This window comes from Pan paniscus, chromosome 9, assembly GCF_029289425.2.
Source record: "Pan paniscus chromosome 9, NHGRI_mPanPan1-v2.0_pri, whole genome shotgun sequence".
NCBI classification, from domain to species: Eukaryota; Metazoa; Chordata; class Mammalia; order Primates; family Hominidae; genus Pan; species Pan paniscus.
The window spans coordinates 18,344,433-18,369,910 of NC_073258.2; the positions used below are offsets into that span (position 1 = coordinate 18,344,433).

General features: G+C 35.7%; 1 protein-coding gene across 28 annotated transcripts in view; it reads right to left on the reverse strand.

Annotated features, from left to right (window-relative positions):
- The window catches only part of SOX6 (SRY-box transcription factor 6), a 769,230-nt gene that overhangs the window by 12,049 nt on the left and 731,703 nt on the right, over positions 1 to 25,478 (reverse strand). For 19 of the 28 annotated variants that reach the window (XM_057299104.2, XM_057299106.2, XM_055094171.2 and 16 more), the window contains 2 exons: positions 9,988 to 10,221; positions 7,193 to 7,409 (listed from right to left, as the gene is read on the reverse strand). In XM_057299104.2, coding sequence (XP_057155087.1) covers positions 7,193 to 7,409; positions 9,988 to 10,221 — 451 coding nt within the window. The remainder of the gene's footprint in view (positions 1 to 7,192; positions 7,410 to 9,987; positions 10,222 to 25,478) is intronic. The other 9 variants (XM_055094176.2, XM_055094173.2, XM_055094165.2 and 6 more) reach the window with 1 other exon arrangement.

The following is a 25,478-nucleotide window of genomic DNA, read 5'->3' on the forward strand; positions in this document are numbered from 1 at the left end:
GGAGCAAAGGGCTCACTGGAGATATAAATATATATCTATATATTATATATATTATATATAACATATAAGCATTATATATAATATATATTATATATAACATATAAGCATTATATATAATATATAAGCATTATATATTATATATTATATATAAAATAAGCATATATATAATGCTTATTTTATATATATGAGCATATATACAAGCATATATACATGCTTATTTTATATGTATAACTGCTTATTTAATATATATATATTTAATATATATTTTATATATATATATATATATATAAGCCATCTACTTCTTACCACCTCCACCCCTACAAACCTGGAACAAACCACCATCAACTCCAATCTGGTTCATTGTAAGAGGCTAGTTTCCTTGCTACAGGCCATTCTCCCTTCAGAAAATTCTCAACATAGCATATAGAGTGATCCTTTCAAAACCTAAGTCATATGAAAGCATTCCTCTGCTTAAAACTCATCAAAGCCTTTCCATCTCACTCAGGGTCAAATACAAAGTCTTCACAATGTCTTACAAGTCTTTTCATAACTTGGTTCCTTATTATGAAGACTATGGCTTACAAGTCTTTTCTACTACTCTTCCTACCTACTCACTTTGCTCCTGTCATTCTGGCCTATTTATTTCTTCTTGGAACAAGCTAGGCACAATCTTGCCTCAAAACCTTTACAGTTGCTGTTCTCTCTGCCTACATTTCCCAGATATTTGCACAGCTTGCTCCCTTCCCTACTCAGGCCTTTGCTCAAATGTTGCCTTCTCAGTGAGGTTTTCCATGACCGCCCTATTTAAAATTGCACCCTATAAGCTGAAACTTCCTATCCCTTTCCCTACTTTACTTTGTTCTAAGGCACCTCTCACTAGTATTTGTTTATTTGTTTGTTATTTGTTTGAATTCTATCACTAGAATATAAGCTTCATGAGACAAAAATTTTCACTGACATAGTTCCAGAACTCAGACTGCTTGTAACATAGGAGGCACTCAGTAAATATCTGTTAAATACATAGGATGAATGAATGAATGAGAAAAAACAAATGAAAATCCTAAGTAATCTATTTCAGGGAAGAAAAGATGTAATGAGACTAGCTGTATGAAAATAACCATCTTTAGACGCTTGAATGGTTATTCTCATAAATAAAGGGGAGATTTGTTCTAGGAGACACGAAAGAAGAAGATTAGAACCAATCTGCAAAGTAGGAGGAAGGAAGATTATGGTTTAGTTAACAGAAAAGAAAACTTTCTAGTATTAGGAAATGTTCCACAAAGGAACTAGCTCCCTTGGGAAGCAGTGAGCTCTCTACCCTTGGAAGAGTTCAAGAACTTAGGGAAGACTCCTCCAATGGCTTGAAGTATATAACATCTGAGGCCCCTTCTATGTTGCAACTAATTCTGTGGATGCAAAATCAGAAGCTAACCATCACGCTGATCTTGCTCTCTTTTATCATTATCAGCATAAAAAGAGACTAAAAAAACCACACTAACTGTGCATAGCTAATTACAGTTGAAGAAACCTGGCTTTCAATGGCTTCCAAAATCTTGTTCCACCCTACCCATCTTATGTTTTCTTTACTGCCAGGAAAAAGCCTTAGGCTGCTTCTTTTTTTTACTATTGAATATATCCACATTTTCCCCCAGGTGTTCATGCTCTCCTCTATGCTAAAGCAGGAATCTACTTCCCATAAGTCTGACCTACGTAAACTTCAAGTCCCTTCCTCAAGAATGTCCCATGCTTGGCCATAATGCATAATAATCTCTCTTCCTCTGAGCTTTATTTGCTCTTGTCTACAAAATGAAGATTAGTAGTTCATTAAATGTTATATGCAGTGCTGTGCCATGTCTTGTGTGTGTGTGTGTGTGTGTACAAGACACTATTATATGCTAATCTATTCATGTATGTATCTGGCTTCTCCAACTATAGAATTCTCTGAAACTCCTGTGTACAGAAATAATGCCTCATGTACCATATTAATTTAGTAAACTGTTGGACACATAGCTGGTTTCAAATAGGCCCTTACCAATTAACTAACAAATCAACGAACAAAATAAGAAATCCAGCCAGCAGGTTCAAGCTTTGTCTATCAGAAATTGCTTTCCGAAAAAGCATTTTTTCCTTCCTTTATAGATCAATTTCAAAGTCAAAATTCAAACACTGCAGATTTCACAAACAGGAATAGCTGGCAGGTATTGGGCTTTACAAATAATGAATGTGCACATCAAAACAACATTTGTGGATGTTTGTAAAAGTATATACATGAGTTGATATGAACAGAGATATTTAAGAACCCTTCCTCCCAGTCTAAGAAAGAGTAAAAGCTGGCCCTGATAGAGCCCACCATTGCTACATGTCTTCCAAATTACAGGAATATTTCTGGAGTGTAATCTAGCTTTGCCAATTACAAAGTAACTACATATTTATGCTGGCAAAGCCCCATTGTTTGCTGACCCTTCAGACCCTTCGAAGTGTATAAATAAAGACAAGGAAGTTTGTTTCATTAGGAGATAAGCCTATACGTCACATATCTCTGTAGCTGATATTGCAGGAAGGAACAGAAATAATAATAATCTGTTCACTTTACCTATTGAATGTTCTAATCCAGGGTCTTTACAGGAGGACAATACTTTAAAAAGCATGGCTAATCTATGCTAATGTAATTGTATTTTATAAGTGTCTTAAATAGGATTGATTCGACCTCTTTAAAATTAAGATTAAAATGCAAATGTTCAACTCACTTATAGTACAAGACACTAAAATAATTATTGTAATATAACATAGAATATATACTTGGCACACAGTATTATTTTTCTAGAATAATAATATTTACTTGAATTTAAAGCTTTTCATATGCCAGGCAATGTTCTAAGCACTTTACAAACAGTAAGTTACTCAGTCTTCAAGAAGACTCCTGCATATGTCATTGGTATTGTCATTCTCATTCTACATATGAGGAAACTGGTTAGAGAGAGATTAAATGTTTCCCAAGGGCAAGGGGAGAGTTCAGAGGAATAAAGATTGCCATGTATTAGTTCCTACAGCCAAGAAGGTGCAGATCTAGTATTTGAGCCAGACTAGTCTGACTCCAGAATTGATGCTCTTAACCACAATGCTATACCGCCTCTGTGTGTGTAATGTCATGTCCTTACCAATGTCCTTTGGTAAAAGGGACATATGTTTCACATTCACATAAGCCTGGTTTACATCTCAGCTCGGCCATTTACTAGCTGTGTGGCCCTAGACAAATTATTTAACATCTCTGAATATTGCATTTTTCAATTTAATAGTGAGAATGATATTCCCTATCTTGTAAATTTGTTGTATTTGCAATAATCTGTATAATCCACTCAGCAGAGTACACAGCACACAGTAAGTATTCAATAATCTATCTTTATCATTGCTAAAAAAGTAGCCCCAAATTTAATATTTTATAGTAGTTTTACATCTGTATCATGGGGGATTGGTTCCAGGACCCCCACAGATAACAAAATCTGAGGATGCTCAAGTCCCTTTTATAAAGTGGTATAGTATTTGCATATAACCTACACACATCCCCTATATACTTTAAACAATCTCATTATTTATAATAGCTAATACAATATAAATGTTATGTAAACACTTGTTATGCTGAATTGTTTAGGAAATAAACGCAAGAAAAAAAAGTCTGTAGATGTTCCATACAGACGCAACCACTGTAGACCTAACTACATAGTGTACTTTAGCAATAATGTGATATTTTCTTGAATTTTTTTAAAAAATATTTTTGATCCACAATTGGTTGAATCCACACAGATACAGAGGGCTGAATGTACCTGCATAATTCTCTATGAGTTCATAGGTAAATTACCAAATAAGTTTCAAATAAATGGAAGTATATTCAGTCACAGTTCTTTGGGAAGACATCATTGTAGCTACATGTACCCTAATGAATATTCCCTCTACATTAATAGTAGAGGGAATATTCTGGACACCACACTCAGAATTGGTAAGGGCCTATTTGAAACCAGCTATGTGTCCAACACTTTACTAAATTAGTATAGTAAATGAGGCATTATTTCTGTACACATGAGTTTCAGAGAATTCTGTAGTTGGAGAAGCCAGATACATACAAACAAATATACAAAGCCAGATACATACATGAATAGATTAGCATATAATACTGTGTTATACCCACACATACACACACACATTTATTATCTTGAATAATCCAGATAATAATCTTATCCAGATTATTACAACATTCTGATACTTACTCTGCGAACTGAAGAGGTTAAAACCAAGGCAAGAGCTAACATTGCTCCCTTCCATATTATTGATAAATTCATTTCATAATAGCTAAGTAATAAAAAAAACTAACTCATCAGCCACAGTTGTATAGTCAGTAAAATGCATGAAAATGTTGAGCAGTATATGCACTTTTATTGGCTTGAAAGTTATGCATGTCTTTTCAAAATCAGCTATAAAAATTGATCTGAACCCATTCCATCAAAACGTCAATAGCAATATTTGAATTTTTGTTTGTTTTTTGCTCAACTCTTGTAATAACCTCATATCTAATAAAGATCAATTTCCAAAGAAAAACTTCAGGAAATTAATAATCTATCAACTACAACTACTTAAAAGAGAATACAAATCCTTAAGCAGAAATAACACCTGGCTCTACATAGCAAGTATTATCAAAGCTGGGCAGAGGAAAATGCTCAGCATTGAGATGAAAGAATAAGACATTCTGATCATTGCCTGCACTTCAGTAGCCCTATTCTGCAGTCTAAAATGATCCTTCCATAAAGGACTGTTCTACACTATCGAGAACAGGATACTTAGTCTCTAAATTTCAAAGTTCTTTTTATGTACCATATACCACAAGCAGAGACTTCATTTTCTCCAAGTGCTAAGAGCTCTTGCTCAGATGGCATAGCCACACTCATGACTGCCAGCATAGGGCTATGAGGCATATTTTGAGACAAAGTAGTAAAGACTGTTCCTCAGTCATTTGGCATGATGGGGGCCAATACCTGAATTTGAACCTTTGCTCTTTATCACCTTTCTGTAGCCATAGAAACTCTCTAAAACTCAACTTCTTTATCTTATTTAGAGAATTATGTGACTTATATATCTAAAATCCTAGTATACACTAGATAGTCAATAAATAATAGATGTTATTAAATTGTTTTAGTTTTTTATTTTTACATGCATTGGTACATGTTGTGGTATTTTGATCTAGAGCTGTTTTAATGTACCCTTTAGTAAAGGGAACTAAATTCAATAGTATTACTGCAACTCATATTTTCAAATAAGTATTACACCAAGGTATTAAAACAGCACCTTTAGTAGCCTTCCAGACTGGCGGAACAGCCCCACTATGTATCACTACATACACAGGGAACATGACTGAGGGAGGGCAGGAATCACAAAAGGTCCCAAACTTAAACTTTGGATTGTTCAAAAGAGATTATACACAATCTTAGAGGTGTACTAACGGGATTAAAAGAGAATGTTTATCACATAATCTTAAAGTGGACTATGAATTAGTATTTTTCATAAATCCTCTAATTATCAGCTGAATAGCCCAATTATACCACATTGCCCTTTTCAGCGTTAAACGCATTACCTTTAAAAATGCAAACATTTATAATACAGAGGAATTTGATAATCCTATTTTGTCATGTCTTCATTTATTAACATACTGGGATCTTTTATAATAAAGTGGCTTAAGCTTCTCTCTACCTCTAAAAGGTTCTGCCATGGTATAAAGAAATTAATTGATCATCTGGTGTGATATACAATATGGTTTTCTGTGATAGGAAATACATATTAAATAGTAATGATAATGCTAGAGTTCACCTTTATTCGTATCGTATTAAGCACTATATAAAGTACTTTTAAAAGCGTTGCCTCATTGGATCCTCTCAACAATCATACAAGATAGTTTCCACTACTCATTTCATTTTACACACGAGAAAACAAAAGTTAGAGAAGTTTAATAACTTGCCCAGGTAGGTGGCACAGTCAGTATGTGAACCCCAGCAGTCAAACTCCAAAGCCCACGCTCCTCCCGAAAACACTGCAGTGTATTGCACAGATTCATGACCCAGACTACTTTCATTGGCTTTGTTTTCTTACTCTATTTACTATTCCTTTTAAACACATGCTCTGAAACCAACTTTTTGTTCCACAGGGTTACCTCTTGAGTGCCCTTAAAAGTGAATAGCTCTTGGCTTCTCCTTTAAGGTACCTCTTTTTCTACCTTCAAGTGAAGCTCTCTTAGTTTCCTGGCACAGCACAGTTCCTCAATTCTCCTCCAACTTCACAGCAAATGCAACTTCCCTCTTGCTTACTCCGCTTCTCTCTCTCAAGCTCTTTCCCAAGTGTTTCCCTACTCTGAGTCCAGCTGCTTCAGGTCTGTGCCTCAAATGGCCCTCTGGATTTGCCACCCTGCTGTGCTTCTAGGTCTGGGTATGCTGGAATCTACAGTCATCTGCATCCCCACTTATCCTGACTACTGTGGTTATGAGGGGCCTCTTTTGAATGCAGACAGCCAGTCAGCCAAGTCGAAATTTATACCAGAAATCTATTACCTAATTTTTAAACAAAATGACATGAAATCAGACTTGAAGATATCAAAAGCATGTCTAGTTTCTGATTTAAGCAAGAAAATACACATTGTTACTGCTCCCACCACAGAATAATTTACTGCAACAGGAGTTCTGGATCTTATGCCAAAAATGAGGTCCTCTAACCAATGTCGAGGCCAATTATCTTGTGGTAGATCCCACAACAAAAGCAGACTATTGTGATTAGAGTCAGAAGCACCACCCAGAGAAGCTGGAAAGCTTATGGGGATTTCCTAAGGTTAGTTTTTATTTTTCCTCCCTGTGTGTCTGCTTAAATAAACTACCAGAAACTCTGTGTGTGGCCACTGAGCATCTTAAATTGGCTTGGGAGACAATGACAGGGGTGATCAGCTGGGAGTGAACTGTTCCAGGTTTGGCTTGATTTGAGCAAAAGCCATGGTGCAAGGCAGTGCCCCTATGACACAGCAAAGATTCTCATGGCCAAGCCCCTTCAGTATGCCACAACCTCCTCTTTCCCTAATCTCCTTCCCAAACATACTGCCAGTAGCCATCCTATAGTTACTTACTGCAAAAGTAAAGCCCAGGTGGCTAAATTCAGGAATACTTACCCCACAGTAAAGAACTGCCTCATCTCCTGTCTCCGAGACCTCATCAGTTGCTTATACTCCCCAATCCGAAGCTTTTTGCCATCAACAATGCAGGTGCGTTTCGGTCGGGGTTTGTATTTATAGTTTGGGTACTTCTCTAAGTGGATCTTGCTTAGCCGGGCCTGCTCTTCATAATAAGGTTGCTTCTCCTGGTTGGACATTGATTTCCAGCGAGATCCTAGAAATAAAAATAGCCTTAAGTACCCAAGTGGTCAAGGCAACATATTCTAGGCAAACACAACTAGATATACCTTCCCACCACTTCACTCATCTGTGCGCTGGGTGGCTCCAATTCCCACATACCACTGGCTGTCCCAACTATACTTTTAGTCTATAACACAAAGAACAATTTTGCGTATGATACTTTCTTGTGTTATTTATCTCAATAGTTTAAGACTGATGCTACTATAGTATTTTAAAATATATCTTTGCTGCTTAAAGATCATCACCTACACTAAGGTCTTTCCCCATCCACCTGCCTACCCTCTCAACAGGGATAAAAGGCTAAACCTCCTAAGCATACTTTTGAGCATGACAGGATTCTCAGGAAAAGCTTTCTTTGTCCTAGAAATTCAAACATCTCCCAAACTCCAAGTATCTTTAGCGAAACTATCCTTTGACAAGATGTCAGCAGATGTTGAAATCATTCCATATATAAAAAACTACTGTGCACAAGTCTGCCATGGCCTAGGTAATTAAAAAACCTAAGCTCTACCTAAGAAGTTATAGCTTTAGAACCGGAAGATACCATTGGAATTATATATACCATTTTCAAGTACTATAAACGCTCATTCAAAGCTGTACCAATAAAAGTACAAAAATTTTTAATACGGTTTATACAGGAAGAAGGATAAGTATTCACTTCTCTAATATTGTTTATAAAGAATTATCTAAACACTTGATGAAGAGGGGATGTGTTTTTTACATGTATCAAATTGCATTTTTGTGTCTCGCTGGTGAATAAAGCGGTAACAGCTGTGCAGACTGGATGTTAGCTATTCTTCAGTGGAGATTTTTCATACGTAAACAAATGGAAAAGTTGTACAGATATTCTCTGCAGCCAGCAATATCCTGGTCTGCTTTAATAGCACATGCATCCCTGCTCTTTCCTGATTGTTGTTCAAAAGTTGTGTAGAAGGCCTAAGCAGATAGGCTTCTCTGTATTCTGCTGGTTTCCAGCAGCTTAAAGCCCCAATTAACGAAGAATTCTTGGTGCTCTTCAAACGCTTGCACTTAAAACTTTACATTTTAATGAATATACTTACTATATTCCTAATAATTTTTTCATAGAATGCACACAAATAATATAGATTCCCCACAGCTGCCGAAATGGAAACAGAGAGGCTCTGTGCCCATCTGAAGGCTTACTCATATTGCTACTAAAAGGGCAGAAAAATATGAAAATCTTCAAGTTAGATATAAAACTGTAAGGCCAGAGAAGCACTGATTTTTTTTTTTTTTTAGAATGTCGTTTAACTAGAAAAAAAAATGTATGTCCACTAGGAACATTTTGGCTTGAAAGATATTTAAATTCAAAAGAATAACATCCCTATGCATAACTCTGAAGCTCTAAAAATAAAAACCACACTTAATTGTAATGACATTTAGTATCCATTTTGAAATTAGAAAATCAAAAAAAAAAGAAAAACATATTTAACATTTCACCACTATTTGATCTTATGTATGTTTTAAATTTTTCTTAGAGGTCACTGCCTCAAAATGCCTCAGAATCAAGTTAAATTATTTATACAGTGACAAAACATGTGTATCTGTGCATGTCCAGATCACTGATATTTACTCAGGTTAAATATTTATTACTTTTGAACAAAACATTTAAAAAATTAAAACCACAGTTTAAGTCTCTAATGTTTTTCAGCTTCTTAAATGGCTTCCTTTGAGATTTTGTCACATCGTGACAGCTTTAAGTAGAGCAGTGCCTTCTGTGTTTTTCCTTTTTAAAGAGGAAACATGTTGACTGTAATGCTGCATGTTGAATAAAATATGTTTAACATGTTGAGCACAATAATTCCAAACTGTACAATCCACACTAGGCAAGCTCTACACTAATAGAACAAGGCTTGAGTTTAATCCTGAGAAATAGAGAATCACTCTGGCAATTTACCACAAACTGGGCCTCTCCCCTGCAGCTCGTGTGTTCAGCTCACTGCTATGAAATTTGAACTAGTCATATCTTATTAAAATAATTGTAGATTTATTTTACAAGTTTTAAAGTGATCATCAGAGGCACTGTTTTGCACTCCATGAATTTCATACCATTTTGGGTTTCTAGTCCTTGATGAATTCTTTCAGTGGGACATATAAACCCAAGAACACTAAAGCAGAAAACTGTAGGGTCTATGAGTACTTCATAGAAACATATGAATTTAAGAGAACTGCACAGTAAAAGGAGATAAAGCTTGTCTCCACGATTCTTGTTTAGCAGTGACCTCTCAAGAGTTGCTAAATTCACAGTATTAACACATACTATAAATAGTTTTGTCTCTGAAATAAGTGTTCAGACAGTCCTGCCCTGGCACCTGGTGGATATAATAACTCCCAAACCTACATGCCACATTATGGGGTGGGGGAGGCAGACGTGATGACGAAGGCTCCTGCGGCAGCTGGCTGACCTTCGTCTAACTTGCGCCCGCCACAATCTCCCTTAGGATCCTAGTTATCCCCTTGCTTCCCACCCTGGTGGCACTCATGGGATTTGCAGGGGAGAAGATCAGCTTTAGCTGCACTGCTGCACTCACCTAAGATTTTGCTAATGTTGGAGTTATGCATGTCGGGGAAGGCCTGAAGGATTTTTCTCCTCTCATCCTTTGCCCAAACCATGAATGCATTCATTGGTCGCTTGATGTGTGGCTCGCTGCTGGCACGGCCGCGGGCGTCCCTGTAGACTCGTGCTTCAGCCACAGTGGCACCTCCTGTTGGCCAACAATAATACTGCTGTAGTTTAGCTGCAGAGCCATTCATTGCTTTACTTCCTGTAATGTCAGGGCAGGAAGAACAAGATGAGTGGAAAGCGTTATTTTGTGGATAATGTCACACAGCTTGCCGCCTGGGTCAGCTGTTTTCCCCAGGTCCTCCTCTTCTTTTCTAAGTGACTTCTTGGAAGTAGAAGGCAGGTTCAAATGACAGTTCTACAGGCTCTTCTGATGTAGCCCTCAAAGACACACTAAGAATTAATTTTGTGTGTGTTTTATACACCCTACCACATTTACTACAATAAATGGTAGGTGATCACAGAGCAGTGAATGACATTACCTTATGGTAAACTTTCCTGCTGTAATTCCTTTCTTCAAAAACATGCTCTTACCGGTCATTTTAGACTCCTTTGCCCCAGATCACAACCACTCTATATGTTTCCCAAAAATGGAATTGTTTTTCACAATATTGTCTTGACCTGTGCTCTTCTCACTGCCTAGAAGACCCTTCTCCTACTCTTTCATGCTAAATCCCATTCAACCTTCAATCATGTTTCATGATTGAATGAATTAATTCAATGAAAAATATTTATTGAGCAATTACTATAACCTAGGTTTTATGCCAGGTGCTAAGGAGACCATGGTAAATAAAACAGCTCCTGCTTTTAAGGAGCTCACAGTTCAGAGTAAGGACAGACAATTATAACAAAGTGGGTGAGAGGTGCTACAATACTGAATTAACAGGGCACCAAAAGAGCACCAGATAGAATGGTCAGCTAGTGCTTCCTAGGAGATGTGATGTCTAAACCGAGTCTTCAAGGATGAATAGGAATCAACAAGTGAGTGGGAGAGGGAGTAAAGTCTGATGGGAAGGGTAATTCAGGGTAAAGGAACAGCACTTGCAGTGATGCTCCCCAGGCTGCACTCAGTCCTCTTGCTTTCAGGAGACATGCCCCATAGTAATTATTGTTTATGTGACTATCTCCCTCCTTTCCACTCCTCTCAGGAATATGAGATACATAAAGTTAATGATTATGCTGTACTCATTCTTGTATCCTCAGGATTTTTCACATAATAGATAATAAAATATTCATTAAGCAAAGATTATTTGGTTTTCAACTCATATGCAAAAGTCATAGACTAAGAGGCATTTATTTCAAGTGTCCTGTTCTATTTTTCTGTTGTTTAAGGGTAGTTCTTTAACATCTATGAAACTATGCCTAAATTCCTGATGCTATATAATTTCCAAAGAGCTGACTCTAGTAACATACTAGATTGAAAGCTCCCTGAAGATAGGGCAAGGGATGGGTCTTATTCACTGCTGTATTCCTAGGATTCAATAAAGTACTTGGCACATAGGATTTCAATTAGTAAAATATGTTATATTAATGCATGATTGAATAAATAAATGAATGAATGAACATGGCTCTTACTTGTTTTCATGCACCCTATACCAGGGCGATATACTGATGTATACTTTGTGGTGTGGCAACTCCTGAATATCTCCCACAGATTGAGAACTTCTATAATTAAAGGTAAAGTGGTCAGACTGATAGCCTCAGACAAGGCTTCTACCGCATAACAGGAAAGTCTACGCCCAGAAGTTTAGAAGCAAAATATACATTAAAACCAACATTTCTATTTTCTGGAAAAAGTAAATCCTTTCTGCTCAGTGAAGTTATTATACAGGACCAACATGATTCAATCAATCTCTGGCCCTTCCTCTCTATTTTTAGATACCTTGGTTAAGTAGACATTTGTTTGTGTCAAAGCCAGTAATAAATTACAACATTATAGTGCACTATTATTTAGCAAATATGGTTATCATTTACTGCAAACAAAAGACAGTATAAAAGGGTGGGATTGGCTAACATGAATTTTTTTCTAAACAGGAAGGAGGGCAGAAAGGCTACTTTCTGAAGATTATACAAAAATAACATATTTTATAAACAGCCCTTCTTTTAGGCCTACTAGACAGAATGATCCTTTACATGAAAAGTCTTAGATCCCAAGATGCATAACTAATATGATACCTTTTTGCCACCATACCCACAGTACATTAATTTCATTTAAAATGCACTGACCATACAGGATAAATTGATTTCACTTTATATGGGTTTGACAGCCATGTTTATTGCGCAGTGAAATGTAGTGTAGCTTCCAGCTGACAATATCCATCAACACAGGGCAATATGCTGACTGCTGGGCCAGATGAAGGCATACATTACTCTGGAAGTGAAACACTCATTCAGATACGACAGTGTCTTCTCCTGAGGATCACCATGGTAATTTATGATGCCCTCAGTGCCATTACTTTACAACTGACATGGATTCAGCAATTTATATACTGACATGCATTCACATAAAAGGAGACAGGTTTGTGGAGAATGTCAGATGCAAAAACATTTCAATATTATTCTAAGTTAACTGCTATGCCACAGGTGATTAACATTTGAGCCTGCTTTTACTGTTGTAGCTTTCTCTCCACCTCTAGCAAAACCAAATAGTCAGCTTCCATTTATTTCTTCATTTAAAATATGTATTTCATCGTAAATGGGAAGTTTTACTGTCCCAAAGACTGACAGAGATCATAGTGGATTTTTAGATGCTGGCTTTGGTATAAACATTCTAGATTCTCTACTCCATACCAATAGAGTCTCCCAGATATGCCATACATATGCCCAATCTCTCTCCCACACATGCTGTACCACAGTCTTCACATATCCTTCCTACTCTCTTCTACTTTACCAGTTTCTACCTTTTTCTGAGGAACAGAGCTCAAGTCTGACCTCTACCCTGCACTGACCTTTTCCTTTCCTCCTACATCACATATTATCTTCAGGAGCTGAAGGACAAGGAATTGATTTCACAGCAATTCTCTGGGACTCACATGTAACGCTTCCAGAAGTTGCAAAATTCGAGCACAGTGCACAGAACAAAAACAAGAATTAAGAAGGAGAAGAATAGAAAATGCTTTAGATCATGTGCACATTGCTTTTTTCTGGTCACCTCTTCTGTCTTCCAGAAGGAGTGAACTAGAAATGAATGGGGACATCCTAAGCTAAACTAGAAATGTTGTATCAGATGAACCAAGATTTGGGAAGAAGAGATTTACCCAGGGAGGCCAACATTTGAAACTACTTTTAAATTGAATCTGATACCTGATCAACTACAACAGCGACGTTTAACACCACACAGATTGCAATGCCCAGATCCCTTTGCAAAATCAAAACTTGGAAAATGTTTTCCTGTTTTTCCTTCTACCACTCTTCCTGTTTTTGCCCCCTTCCTGTCCTATCTCCCAAATATGTAGTACTCTAACACTATCTTACGACTATGCAAATTATGCCCAGGAGGTCACTCTCCTTAATTAGAAAGTCAATGAAAACAACAACAACAAACCAAATTTGCATATAAAAATGGTCTCACCTTTGCTTTCACCACCACTACTAACATCCTAGAAAGGGAGTCTATCCTTCCCTAGATTTATAATATCTGAATTAACACCTGGGTAATGTACAGAAAATACAGTAATATAAACCACAAATGCCCCACAAATATATATTGAAGGTTTCTGCTTTTCTGTCTTTTCGAAGTGACTATGCCATATAAGGCTTATATGGAACTCACTGAAGCATCCATATGAGTACTATGCAGAAAGACAGATGTTTTCAACAAATATTTCTTCAATATTCTGATAGAAAACATCTCCCAATATTACTTTTTTTTCATTTAAAGCTGACAACTTATCTATTACCTGAATTTACAATCTAAGTTTGAATTAAACTTAGATTCAGAATTTTAAGAAAGTATTAGAGGCTACAAAGTCAAAAGAACATTTAGAAAGTGTCCCTAAACTTTGCTTCTGAAACAAAATGGTTAAAGAATTGTTGCCGCAGTAGAAATACATATGATTATGTGTGTGTGTATAAATTCAGAAATTTAAAAATGGAAATTATATATCTGGAAAACCCTTATAAATAGATAAGAAAAATTTTACAGCATACTATAAATTGTTTTCAAAAGGTATACTATTAATCTGTGTATCTGAAGTCTAAAATTCACTTTGTTATAATTAATTTTAAAAATCAGCATATTGTATGATTTCATTCTGCTCCATTCATCATTAAGTGCAAAAAACCAAGTATTTCATTCTTAAATAGCCAATAGTCTGCATCAGAATCCAGAACTTGGAATGGCTCATAATTCTATGAGGCAGCTTCTTCTCCTTTTAATAGCAGAGGGGTCATTTGTGAGTTCAGCGTATGATTTTTCATGGAAAGCAGTTAGAAGAAGCCTAGACCCACAGTTATGTACCTGGAGACAGCTTTCCAGCTGACCTAAGAGTCTTTAATTACCAGCAACAGCAGTCCCAAATGACAGTTGCTGAAAGGCCAAGAGATCAACAGCACCACAGTAGGCTTCAAGGGAAAGCAAGGTCCCATATGCCAGGAGAGGCTGCTCTGTACAACTTCCCCTAAAAGGCTCAAATTGGTTAATTCATCCTTCATCTCAGTTTGTGTAAAGGCAAACTTTTGGTTAGATTAAAGATAGTTAATCTGCAGAGAGAAAATAGAAATTGCCAAGGCAAATATCTCCTTAGAAATCTGTGATTTGAATGATTTAAAGAGAAGACGAAATTGAGTTTTTCCAGGTGGGTTGGAAAGAAGGCCAGTTTCACCATCATAGCCTCTGGCAATGGTCCTGAACTAATCCTGGAGAGGCCCCTTCCTGGTTAAATTCCAAGGGATATCAGAGTGAATGAGTGAGTGCCTGGTGCACATATAAAGTTATTCCTCAGGGGAATTCTGGTTAATTCTATAATGTGCCTAGTAATAATTTATTTATGTATTAATTCAATAAACACTTCTGACACATTTCATATGTACCCAGCATTGTGATGGGGTATACAAAGATAAATAACACATGTACTTTGTTTTTAAGGAATTTGGTCCAATGGGAGAAGATACATAAATTAAAAATTACAAACGATGCTAACAGCGGTAATTTAAAAATACTATTAGAGCAGGGAAAATAAGCTACTAACACAATTGGAGTGGACAGAGATGAATATTAGGGAGGCTTCAGAGTTGAAGCGGTGCTTGAGCAGCATCTTAAAGGAGAAGTAATAATTTACCAGCAGGTATGAATGTGAAACTATTTTGGGCTTGGAAATCAGTGTGAGGAAAGGCACAGGGTTATAAAAAAAAAAGCAAAGGACATTTTAGGGAATAAAAAGAAGCTGGCGATGGCTTGGGTTTATGTAAAAAAAAAAAAAAAGAGGGGAGTACTAAGAGATGAAATTAGAAAAGTAAATAGGGACCAAATTTGCTAAGCACCTTGAATGCCAAGCTAAGAAGTCTTTTGAGGTTTTTAACCAGAAGAGTAACATGAAAAAATATGTTCTAGAAGAGATCAAAATGGAAAACTAAATGAGAAATTACCACTGAATAGTCTCAATGATTACCAGTGAATTGATAATAAAGAATAGAATAGAGGAAAAATAAAGTGACTACCTCTTCAAGGGCCCATTAAAACTTACATTTTGTCAGATAGAATTAATGTAATACATGCAAAATATTGGCGCAAAAGGTTCTATTATAAAATCAAATTCTGGTAATGGCAGAATAGCTCATATCAGACCTATCCTCCAATAGATAATAAATATAAACTCTGAACAAAATATGAAAAAAAAACCCATAGACGCTGAAGATTCCTGAGAGCTACCAAAATTAAACAGAAACTGGAGTGGATTCCATCCTAGAATGAAAGGCATTTTACTAAATGAAATTCTGTTTTCATAGTTTTTCCCATGAAGACACTTTCTGGTCTTCATAGCATGGAGTGGCTAGAATGCAAATAGAAAGTCAGTTTAATTGGCTTAATGTGTCAGAAGACAGAGTTTGAACTTACAGGTGGCTGCTGACCCCTGAACTTGCCATGTATTTGGAAGACTCAAATGAACCCAATGAAAAACAGAGCTGTGTATCTGGAAAATCTGAAAAGAGATTTCAGCTGATGCCCTTTGCAAGAGAAACAGAATTTGAATTGGAATCCTATCAAGTTAGAAAGAATTCATAAACACCTTGGGCTTTCCACTGAAACTCCAGAGGAGCAACTCCTTAGGAATAAATTCAATATGCCAGGACTAAGGATTTGCCCTAAGACTAAAAACAAAATTAAAAAAGACTCTCCCTAACAGTGCAAAAACTAAGTTTCCACAAGTTCAACGTGTGCAGCAGGTAATTTAACTGCTTCCTGCCCCCAAAATTAAAAATTTTCAGAGGAAGATAATAGAATACAGAATATCTACAATGGATAATCCACAACATACAATATATAATTAAGAAGTATGAGTTGTACAAACAACCAGGAAAATGTGACTCAGAGATCAAAAAATAAAAATAAAGGAAGAAAAACACTGGCTGAAAATTACCTGAATTTGGTGAGAAACATCAACTAAGAGGTTTGAGACATTCAGGGAAATGCAGGCCAAATAAATACAACAAAACCACACCTAGAAACTAGTTAAACTACTGAAAACCAAAGACAAAGAGAAAATTCCAGAGAAAAGGGACATATTACTTACGGGGAAACAAAATTACAAATAAGGGCTGATTATTCACTAGAAACAATGAAGACTAGTAGACTATGCAACATCTTTATAATGCTATAAAAGGAAATAAATTCAGAGTTTTATCCAGTGAACATATGCTTCAAAAATGAATATGAAATATACTCTCAAATGATTAAAAGCTAAAAGAATGAGTTACCAGCAGACAAACACCAAAAGAGATATTCAAGGAAATTATTCAAGAGGAAAAGAAATAACACTCAATAAAAACCAGATATACAGAAAGAAAGGAAGAATATCAAAAATGATTTGTGACCATTTTTTCTTCTCTGGATTTCACTAATAAACAGCTAATTGTTTAATGTTTTTAAAAGGCAAGGAACTATTTAATACAAAATATAACATTGTATTGTGGGACTTATAACATATAAAAAGGTGAAATATGGAACAACAATAGCATATTACCACAAAAGATGAGGGTATAAATAGAATTAGATTGTTAAAGGTCGTAATATTTTACATGAAGTGGTAAAATTTTAACTGTAAGGATACTCAATTAAGGTTTCATAGTGAATCCTTAGAAAAACCAATTTAAAAAAATACAAAGAGGCCAGGCAAGGTAGCTCATGCCTGCAATTTCAGCACTTTGGGAGACAGAGGTGGGAGGATCTCTTGAGGCCAGGAGTTCAAGACCAGCCTGGGCAACATACTGAGACTCTGTCTCTACAAAAGGTTAAAAAATTAGCTAGGTGTGGCGGCATGCACCTGTAGTTCCAGCTACTCAGGAGGCTGAGGTGGGAGGATTGCTTGAGCCCAGGAGGTTCAGGCTGGGCCACTGCACGCCAGCCTGGGTGATGGAACAAGACCTTGACTCAAAACAAAAAACAAACAAACAAAAGTAAAAAAATACAAAGAAGTATAGCTAAAAATCTACCAGAGTACTTCGAACAAAAGACTTAAAAAGGGATTCAATTAACACAAAGGAAAGCAGAGAGGAGAAATAGAAGACAAAAAACTGAGGGAACAAATACAAGTAGTGAAAAAAATACTGAAGTGTAAGACCTAAGCCCAACAGATTTAATAATTATATTAAACAGAAATAAATCAAATTATCTAATTAAAAGTTAGTGATTTCTCTGAATGGATGAAGAGTAAGAATCAATGAAACAGAAAACAGATATAATAAAGACAACTTACAAAGCCAAGGTTAGAAATTTGAAAAGTACAATAAAATTAATAAATCCTAAGTAAGATGGGTCAACAGACAAAGAGAGAAGACAAAAATGCCAGTATTTGGACTGAAAGAGGAGATTTCACTGTAGATACTACTCATATTACAAAGATAAAAAGGGAATATTATAAATAACTTAATTTCAATAAATTTGACAACTTAGATAAAATGAACATATTTGTTGAAAGACACAAACTACCAAAATTCACTCAAGAATAAATAGAAAATCTGAATACACTGATAGCTAATAAATCAATTGAATTTATAACCAAGAACTTATCCACAAAGAAAATTGAAGCCCCGAATGGTTTCACTGGTAAATTCTTTCAAACATTTAAGGAAAATAAGAATAATATTGCATAAAGGTATGAAAGTAGAGGAAGAAGGAACACTTCTTAATTAAGTTTATGAGGCAGCATACCTTGACAGAGGTTTGAGTGTAAGTGCAAAATTTTAAAATAAAATGTTAACAAATTGAATCCAGCCAAATGTAAAAAATAGATAATACATCATGACCAAGTAGAACTTATCTCAGGAATGTAAAATTGGTTTAACATTTGAAAATCAGACAATGTAGCTCATTACATTAACAGAACAAAGGGAATGAAAACACATGATAATCACAATAGATTCAGAAAATGGTTTTAACAACATTCAATACTCAATCATGTTAGAAATGCTCAGGAAATTAGTATTAAAAGGAAACTTTCCCAGTCTGATAAAGGGCATTTAAGAAAAACCTACAGGTAACATCATACTTAATAGTGAACTACCGAATGCTTTCTCTAAAAATGAAGAACAAGGCGAAGATGTCCACTCTCACCATTGTTAATCAACAATTAAAAAACTAAAAAGCTCACACTTTATATTTTGGGAGGCTGAGGTGGGTGGATCACGAGGTCAGGAGTTCAAGACCAGCCTGACCAATATGGTGAAACCCTGCTCTACTAAAAATACAAAAATTAGCCACGCATGGTGGCGTGTGCCTGTAATCCCAGCTACTCAGGAGGCTGAGGCAGGAGAATGTCTTGAACCCGGGAGGCAGAGGCTGCAGTGAGCTGAGATCATGCCACTGCACTCCAGCCTGGGCAATAGAGCAAGACTCCATCTCAAAAAAATAAAATAAAATAAATAAAATACAATAAAATAAAATAAAATAAAAAATAAAAAGCATACAAATTATAAAGGAATAAATAATGTCATCTGTTCATATATAATTGTTTACATAAAAAATCCTAAGGAATTTACAAAATACTAGAACTAATAAGTGAATTAACAGTATTGCAATGAACAATAAAAAATACCAAAATCAATCATATTTCTTTATACTAGCAACAAACAATTAAAAATAATATTCAAATATATATTTATAATAGCATCAGATAATAAAATACTTGGGAATAAATTTAACTGAAAAAAGTATTCAACACATCTACACTAAAAACAAAACAACATTTGTAACTTAAAGACCTAAATAAATGGAGGAATATACCATGTTCCTGAATCAGAAGACTCAATATTGTTACAATGTGATTGTTCCCAAATTTACCTACAGATTCAACCAAATTCCAATAAAAATTCCTCAAAGTTTTTTTCATATAAGGTGACAAACTGACTTTAAAATTTATATGAAAAATAAAGCAGTAGGACAAACTAAAACAAACTTGAAGAAAATTAGAGGATTCAAACTACCTTAATGAAAACTAAGGCTGTTAAAGTGGAAAACGATAGTTTTTTCAACAAATACCGCCAGAACAAGTTGATAGACACATTGGAAAAAAATCCTGCATCTTGTATCACACATTATATCCAACAATTAGAGACGAGTCATGACTTAAATCAAGAAAGAAAAAACTATAACACTCCTCTAAATATACATAAGACAATATTTTAGTGACTTTAAAGTAAAATGACTCTTAGATACAACACATAAATTACTAAATATACAAGAAAAATGTTAAACTGAACTTTATAAAAATTAAAACTCTGCTTATCAAAAGTCATTGTTAAGAAAATAAAATATCAAAGCACATACTGGAAAAAATATTCGGAACACACATATCTGATAAGAACTTGCATCTAGGATATATAAAGAATAACCAAAAAAATATAATTTTAAAATGGAAAATAGACTTAAATGAACATTTTACAAAAAAGGATATAGTTATGGCCAATAAGCAGATGAAAAGGTATTCCCTATTATTAATCATCAGGAAAATGCAAATTGAAACCACAATGAGATGCATTTCACTGGAATGGCTTAAGTGCTAAATGTTGGCAAGGATAGGGAGCAACTCTAATATACTGTAACTCTAATATAATGGTAGTGAAAGTATAAAACAGCATAACCATTTTCTGGCAATTTCTTCTAATTAAAATGCATATTTACGTATGACCCAGCAAACAAATTAAAGCTTCTGTCAAAAACAGACTTATATAAGAATATGATAGCAGTTTTATCAATAATAGAAAAAAGGAAAATAACTGGAGAATGAACAAATTGTGATATATCCATACAATGGGATACTACTCAAAATAAAACTATTGTAACTCTTAGTTTAAAAAAGGCAAAAATGACACCAAAAACAAAAACCCCACAAAATAAAGCAGAAAACCAACCATCCAACAAATAAAATGCTCTTTTTTTTGAAAGGTTCTTTTTTCTGTGGACCTGAAAAGTAGGTGACATATTCAGGCCATTGTGAACTCAAAGATAATCTCATTTACTAAAGTGAATTATTAAGAAGAGCAAAAAACTATAATTGATTGCTTATGAAGAGAAAGAGACATAAGTATCACTATTGGGTTGCTTGATGGAACTGTTGACAATCACAGTATTTCAGACTACTTCATTTTATTAATAGAATAGTTGATTTTCTCCTGTGAGATTCTGAAGAGACACACAATACATTTGATAGTCCCTTACTTGGGTTATTAGAGAAAAATGATACCGAATGCATTAGAAACAAAAATGTAGAAGGTGAAATTTTAAAAGGGGATTGAAATTAGAAAAGAGAGTACTAATACTACACAGATTTGATTTTTCACCATATTTATCCTACCAAATTTATCTTAATACAATAGAGGTCCAATTCATTGTGTTGAAGTAATGGCTGATAAATGTCTGTCTATGATTATGGAAACCTACTGCTAACTTCTCATTCCTGTTCTGCCAGAATGTGAACTTACTTTCATTACAGGAAGGCTGCTTGGATTTCAAATTTGATTTCTTCTTGCAAAAAAAACGAAAAAGGATTTGGCTATCCTAGTGGTTTGTTTGGCAGGCAAAATACATTCCATGGCGGAGCAAGAGCCTTAATCATTAAGGAAGTGAGGAAGTGATGTGTTCATCTTCTGAGAAGAAGAAATGCCAGAGGTGTAGAGTATGCTTTGTTCTCTGTATCTTTTATAAAAATTACCTAGATGTATTAGCAAAGAGTGATCTAGTGACAGGTGAAATGACTTAAGGAAGGCAAATGCAAAATATGGATACACAATTCTTCTGAGATAGTGATTGTTGAATATATAAGAGCCGATGGTACAGGAACAAAAGGTGAATTACCTGTGGTACTTTAATTAAAGTGTTAATTCTTCATTTGCTGAATGTTGAGGAAAACCATAAGTAAAGTTTAATATCTTTGTTTTCATCTTAAGGTTCCTTAGCCCTACTAAAAACAAATCCCTATTTACTTCAACTGTTGAAGCTATCTACATCAAGAAATTCACTAAATAAACTAGGGAGAGAGAGAGGATGACAGTGTGTGTGTGTGTGTGCACGCGCGTGTGTGTGTGAGAGACAGAGACATGAATAGAAAGGCCTAGTTATATATAATGTACACATAAAAAATTCCATTGGGCACTTTGGAAACAAACTTTTTATTTTTATTTATTTTATTTTATTTATTTATTTTTGAGACAGAGTCTCACTCTGTCACCCAGGCTGGAGTGCAGTGGGGTGATCCTGGCTTACTGCAACCTCCACCTCCTGGATTCAAGCGATTCTCCTGCCTCAGCCTCCCGAGTAACTGGAATTACAGATGTGAGCCACCGTGCCCAGCTAATTTTTTTTTAATTTTTATTTTTATTTTTAGTAGAGACAGGGTTTCACCATGTTGGCTAGGCTGGTCTTGAACTCCTGGCCTCAAATGATCTGCCTGCCTTGGCCTCCCAAAGTGCTGGGATTACAGACGTGAGCCACTGCTCTCGGCTGGAAACAAACATTTCATTAATCAGAGTACCAAAGTATTTCTTTAAAGAGCAATTTACCTTTTTGATAGACTAGGCCAGAGGTCAGTTTCTAGGATAGGAACACCAGCTGTGCTAAGTAACTTTGCATAAAATAATATTTACAAAGTGCTTTCACTAATTACATTATCTTCATCCTCATTACAATCTTTTAAAATGTGTAGGAAGGCAGATATCTTTTCACCCACTTTATGGATGAGGAAAGCAAGACTCAGAGACATGATAGCACCTTCCTCTGATTAACCAGTTGCTGGTAATATGAAGCAGAGCCAGTTCTAGAACATAGATCTTCTGACTTTCAGCCTAGTACATCACCCCTTCACCAAAGCTACCCCAATCACTATTCGGCAATCTGAAATAACTCTGAATTTCAAAGCCCACCATTTCTTGGCTGGAACATTATTTTCCCACTTTAAGGATGCCACTTCCCTGCCCAGCTAAGCACATTAGAAGAGCCCATGACCAGTTATGAAGTTCATGCCACTGTCTAATTGTTCTCTGAAATACTGCCCCACCAAAGATGCAAGGGCATGTAGAGAAAGCACTAAGGACTAAAATTATAGCTGGCATGAAAACAATGCTAAATTAATGCATTCCTTGGTTACAGGATTATGAGCAAGTGTTATTGTGGATAAGACTTCTATTTTTTTTCTATTAGAAACTCCATTGTCTTTAAAAGATCAACAAGAGGAACCAAAGGGAATTCCCTAAGGTCAGCTCTGAGGAAACATAAACCTCTAATTCAATAACTCTGCTACTGCTCTGAAAAAGGGCTTTATTATTGCAACATCCATATGGAGCCAATTGGACATTAATGACTAATCAATCCCTCCCCTTTCTATTCTACTTAAAGTGTCACAAACCATGTTTAGATTAGCCCATTTCCTGCTTAGGATTGCTCAAGATGTCTTTTGTTCTTTCAGGACCAGCCTGATGGAGGCAGCTTAAACAAACACACGACCGGAGTGGTGCAGGAGTTATAAAGTGCCATATGTGAATGAACAAAGGGGCTATACTAAAGCCTTTTGTGGTATTTGTTAATGTTTTTCATCTGAGCTTAAAAAGGCTTAATGACTTTGTGGTGAGCTGATGCATGTGGCTCGTGGCTTTGCAAAATGAAGGAAATTCTAACCAGTGATATACCAGTCTGTATTTTCAAGAGTCTCTTGCTTTCAGTTTTGATGCCTGTGTTTACTTTTTTCAAAATTCTCAAGTTATATTTACTTTACACAGATAGCTAAACAGAGTCCTTTATCTTATTTCAACTACAGAATCCCAGGGCAGCTGGGATAACTTATATTCTTTATTTTAATGATCTGAAGGGAGCATAGAGCATCAAACATCCCACTTATTATCTATATGCTGTATTTATACATAGAAGGAGGGCCTACAAGCTGTTGAGCCCAGGTAAAAAGGCATCATTTAAGTTTGAACCAGAGACCACTGAGGTTGAAATAAGGCAATAACAAGTTCTGGCTTCCTAAGTTTTCAGGACAACTGGGCTCAGGTTCAAGAAGATGCCCTTGGAGAATAATGAGGCTGGTAAAAAGCTGGTAGACTGAATAATACGTGTTGTTCAGCAGCTTTTGGCTTTAACCAGCTCTACCTCCTGTCATAGACTCTACGTGAAATTAAGAAGTGCAAAGCAAGATGAAGCAAGTCTCAGGAGTTAGTTAACACAGATACTACTGAATCCATCCTCTCATTTCAATCTTTACTGATTGCCTTAGCCTTCACTATCTTTGCTGGACTATTATAAAAACTAGTCTTCTGGCTGATATTCTTACACCCAGTTTTAAATCCTTTAACCTCCACTTAAATACCTCCTCCTAATTTCAGCCAGAATGATCTGTCACAAATGCAACTCAGACTAGGCCACTGCTATATTTAAAACACTTCAATGGCTCCCTCATGCCCACAAGATGAAGTTCACACTCCTTAGTACAGTACAGATGGCTTTCCGTGACCTGGCCCTCCAACTATGGCTCCAGTACCAGCTCTGGCTACTCTGCTTGGAACATTTTTTGTGTCATAACACTGAACTATTTCCAGTTCTCCACACACTGTGTTGTGTGTGTACATACTAGGAATCTGAGTTTTCTCCTTTCCTGAAATTACCTGGCCATCTTGCAATCACTCATTATTGAAGACTCGTCTCAGGTATTATTTATCCCATGAAAGTCTTACCTGGTTGCCAGGTTAGAAAAAGTAGCTTAGGCTCTGACAGGTGGCACCCTATGCATACCTCCATCTTAACATTTGCCATATTTTATCCAAATTACCAGTTTTATGTACTTACTTTCTTTTCTAGACTATGTACCCCAAAACAGTGGTGACTGCATTGTGTCTTATCCTTAGCTGCTTATCCTTATCCCCAGGGTCTAGTAGCCAGGATGGCATAAGGTAAATACTCAAATGCTTACTAATACAGTACAGTGGACATCTTCAACAGTGAGAATTTTAGAGTGAGTCTCTAATGCCCACATGTTCTATTAGAACCTGGGAATTTCTGAAATCAGATCTTGTAGAAATTTAATTTCTTATATTCTGTTAAGTGTCATTTCTTGAAACATCTATAAAATAATAATAATTTTGATGTGGAAAATGTACCCATAGTTGCGGTGTGGGACTCAGAGATTATTGGTTCCAATCTTACTTCTTTGATTGACTAGCCATACTGTGCAGTTCTGAGATGCCAGCCTCCCTACTTCTAGAAAAACCTTGGAAGGATGGTAAGGCATGTCGGAGATTTTTGGAAATATTAAATCTGAAAACTATTCTAATGATGTAGGGTGTGTGTAAATATATATATAATACATATATATACACACACACACATATATACATATATATGTACTGTATTCAAGTAAGCATACAATGGGACTTTCCTTAAATAGCAGATTCATTATAAAATAGATAAAAAACACGCTCATTGAATTAGAGAACTCTAACAGGAGATGGATGTTAAAGATTACCTAATCCATACTCCTCATTCCAAATGAGGAAACTTTCAGGTTTAGAGAGATTAAATTGTCCAAGTCTCACAGTTAATAAATGGCAAAAATCACAATGGGCACTCAAATGTAACTATCCCCAAATTTCACACTTTCCATCAGAATGAATTTCTTCAATGGTCAGCTGAATTGTTTCAATGGCATCCAAACTTAGCTTTTAAAACTCCTAACATGACTAATTTAACTGGCCTCTCTTCATTTCATTTGTCTGGGGAATCTGTATTTCATTAGAATGGAAAATACAGATTATGGG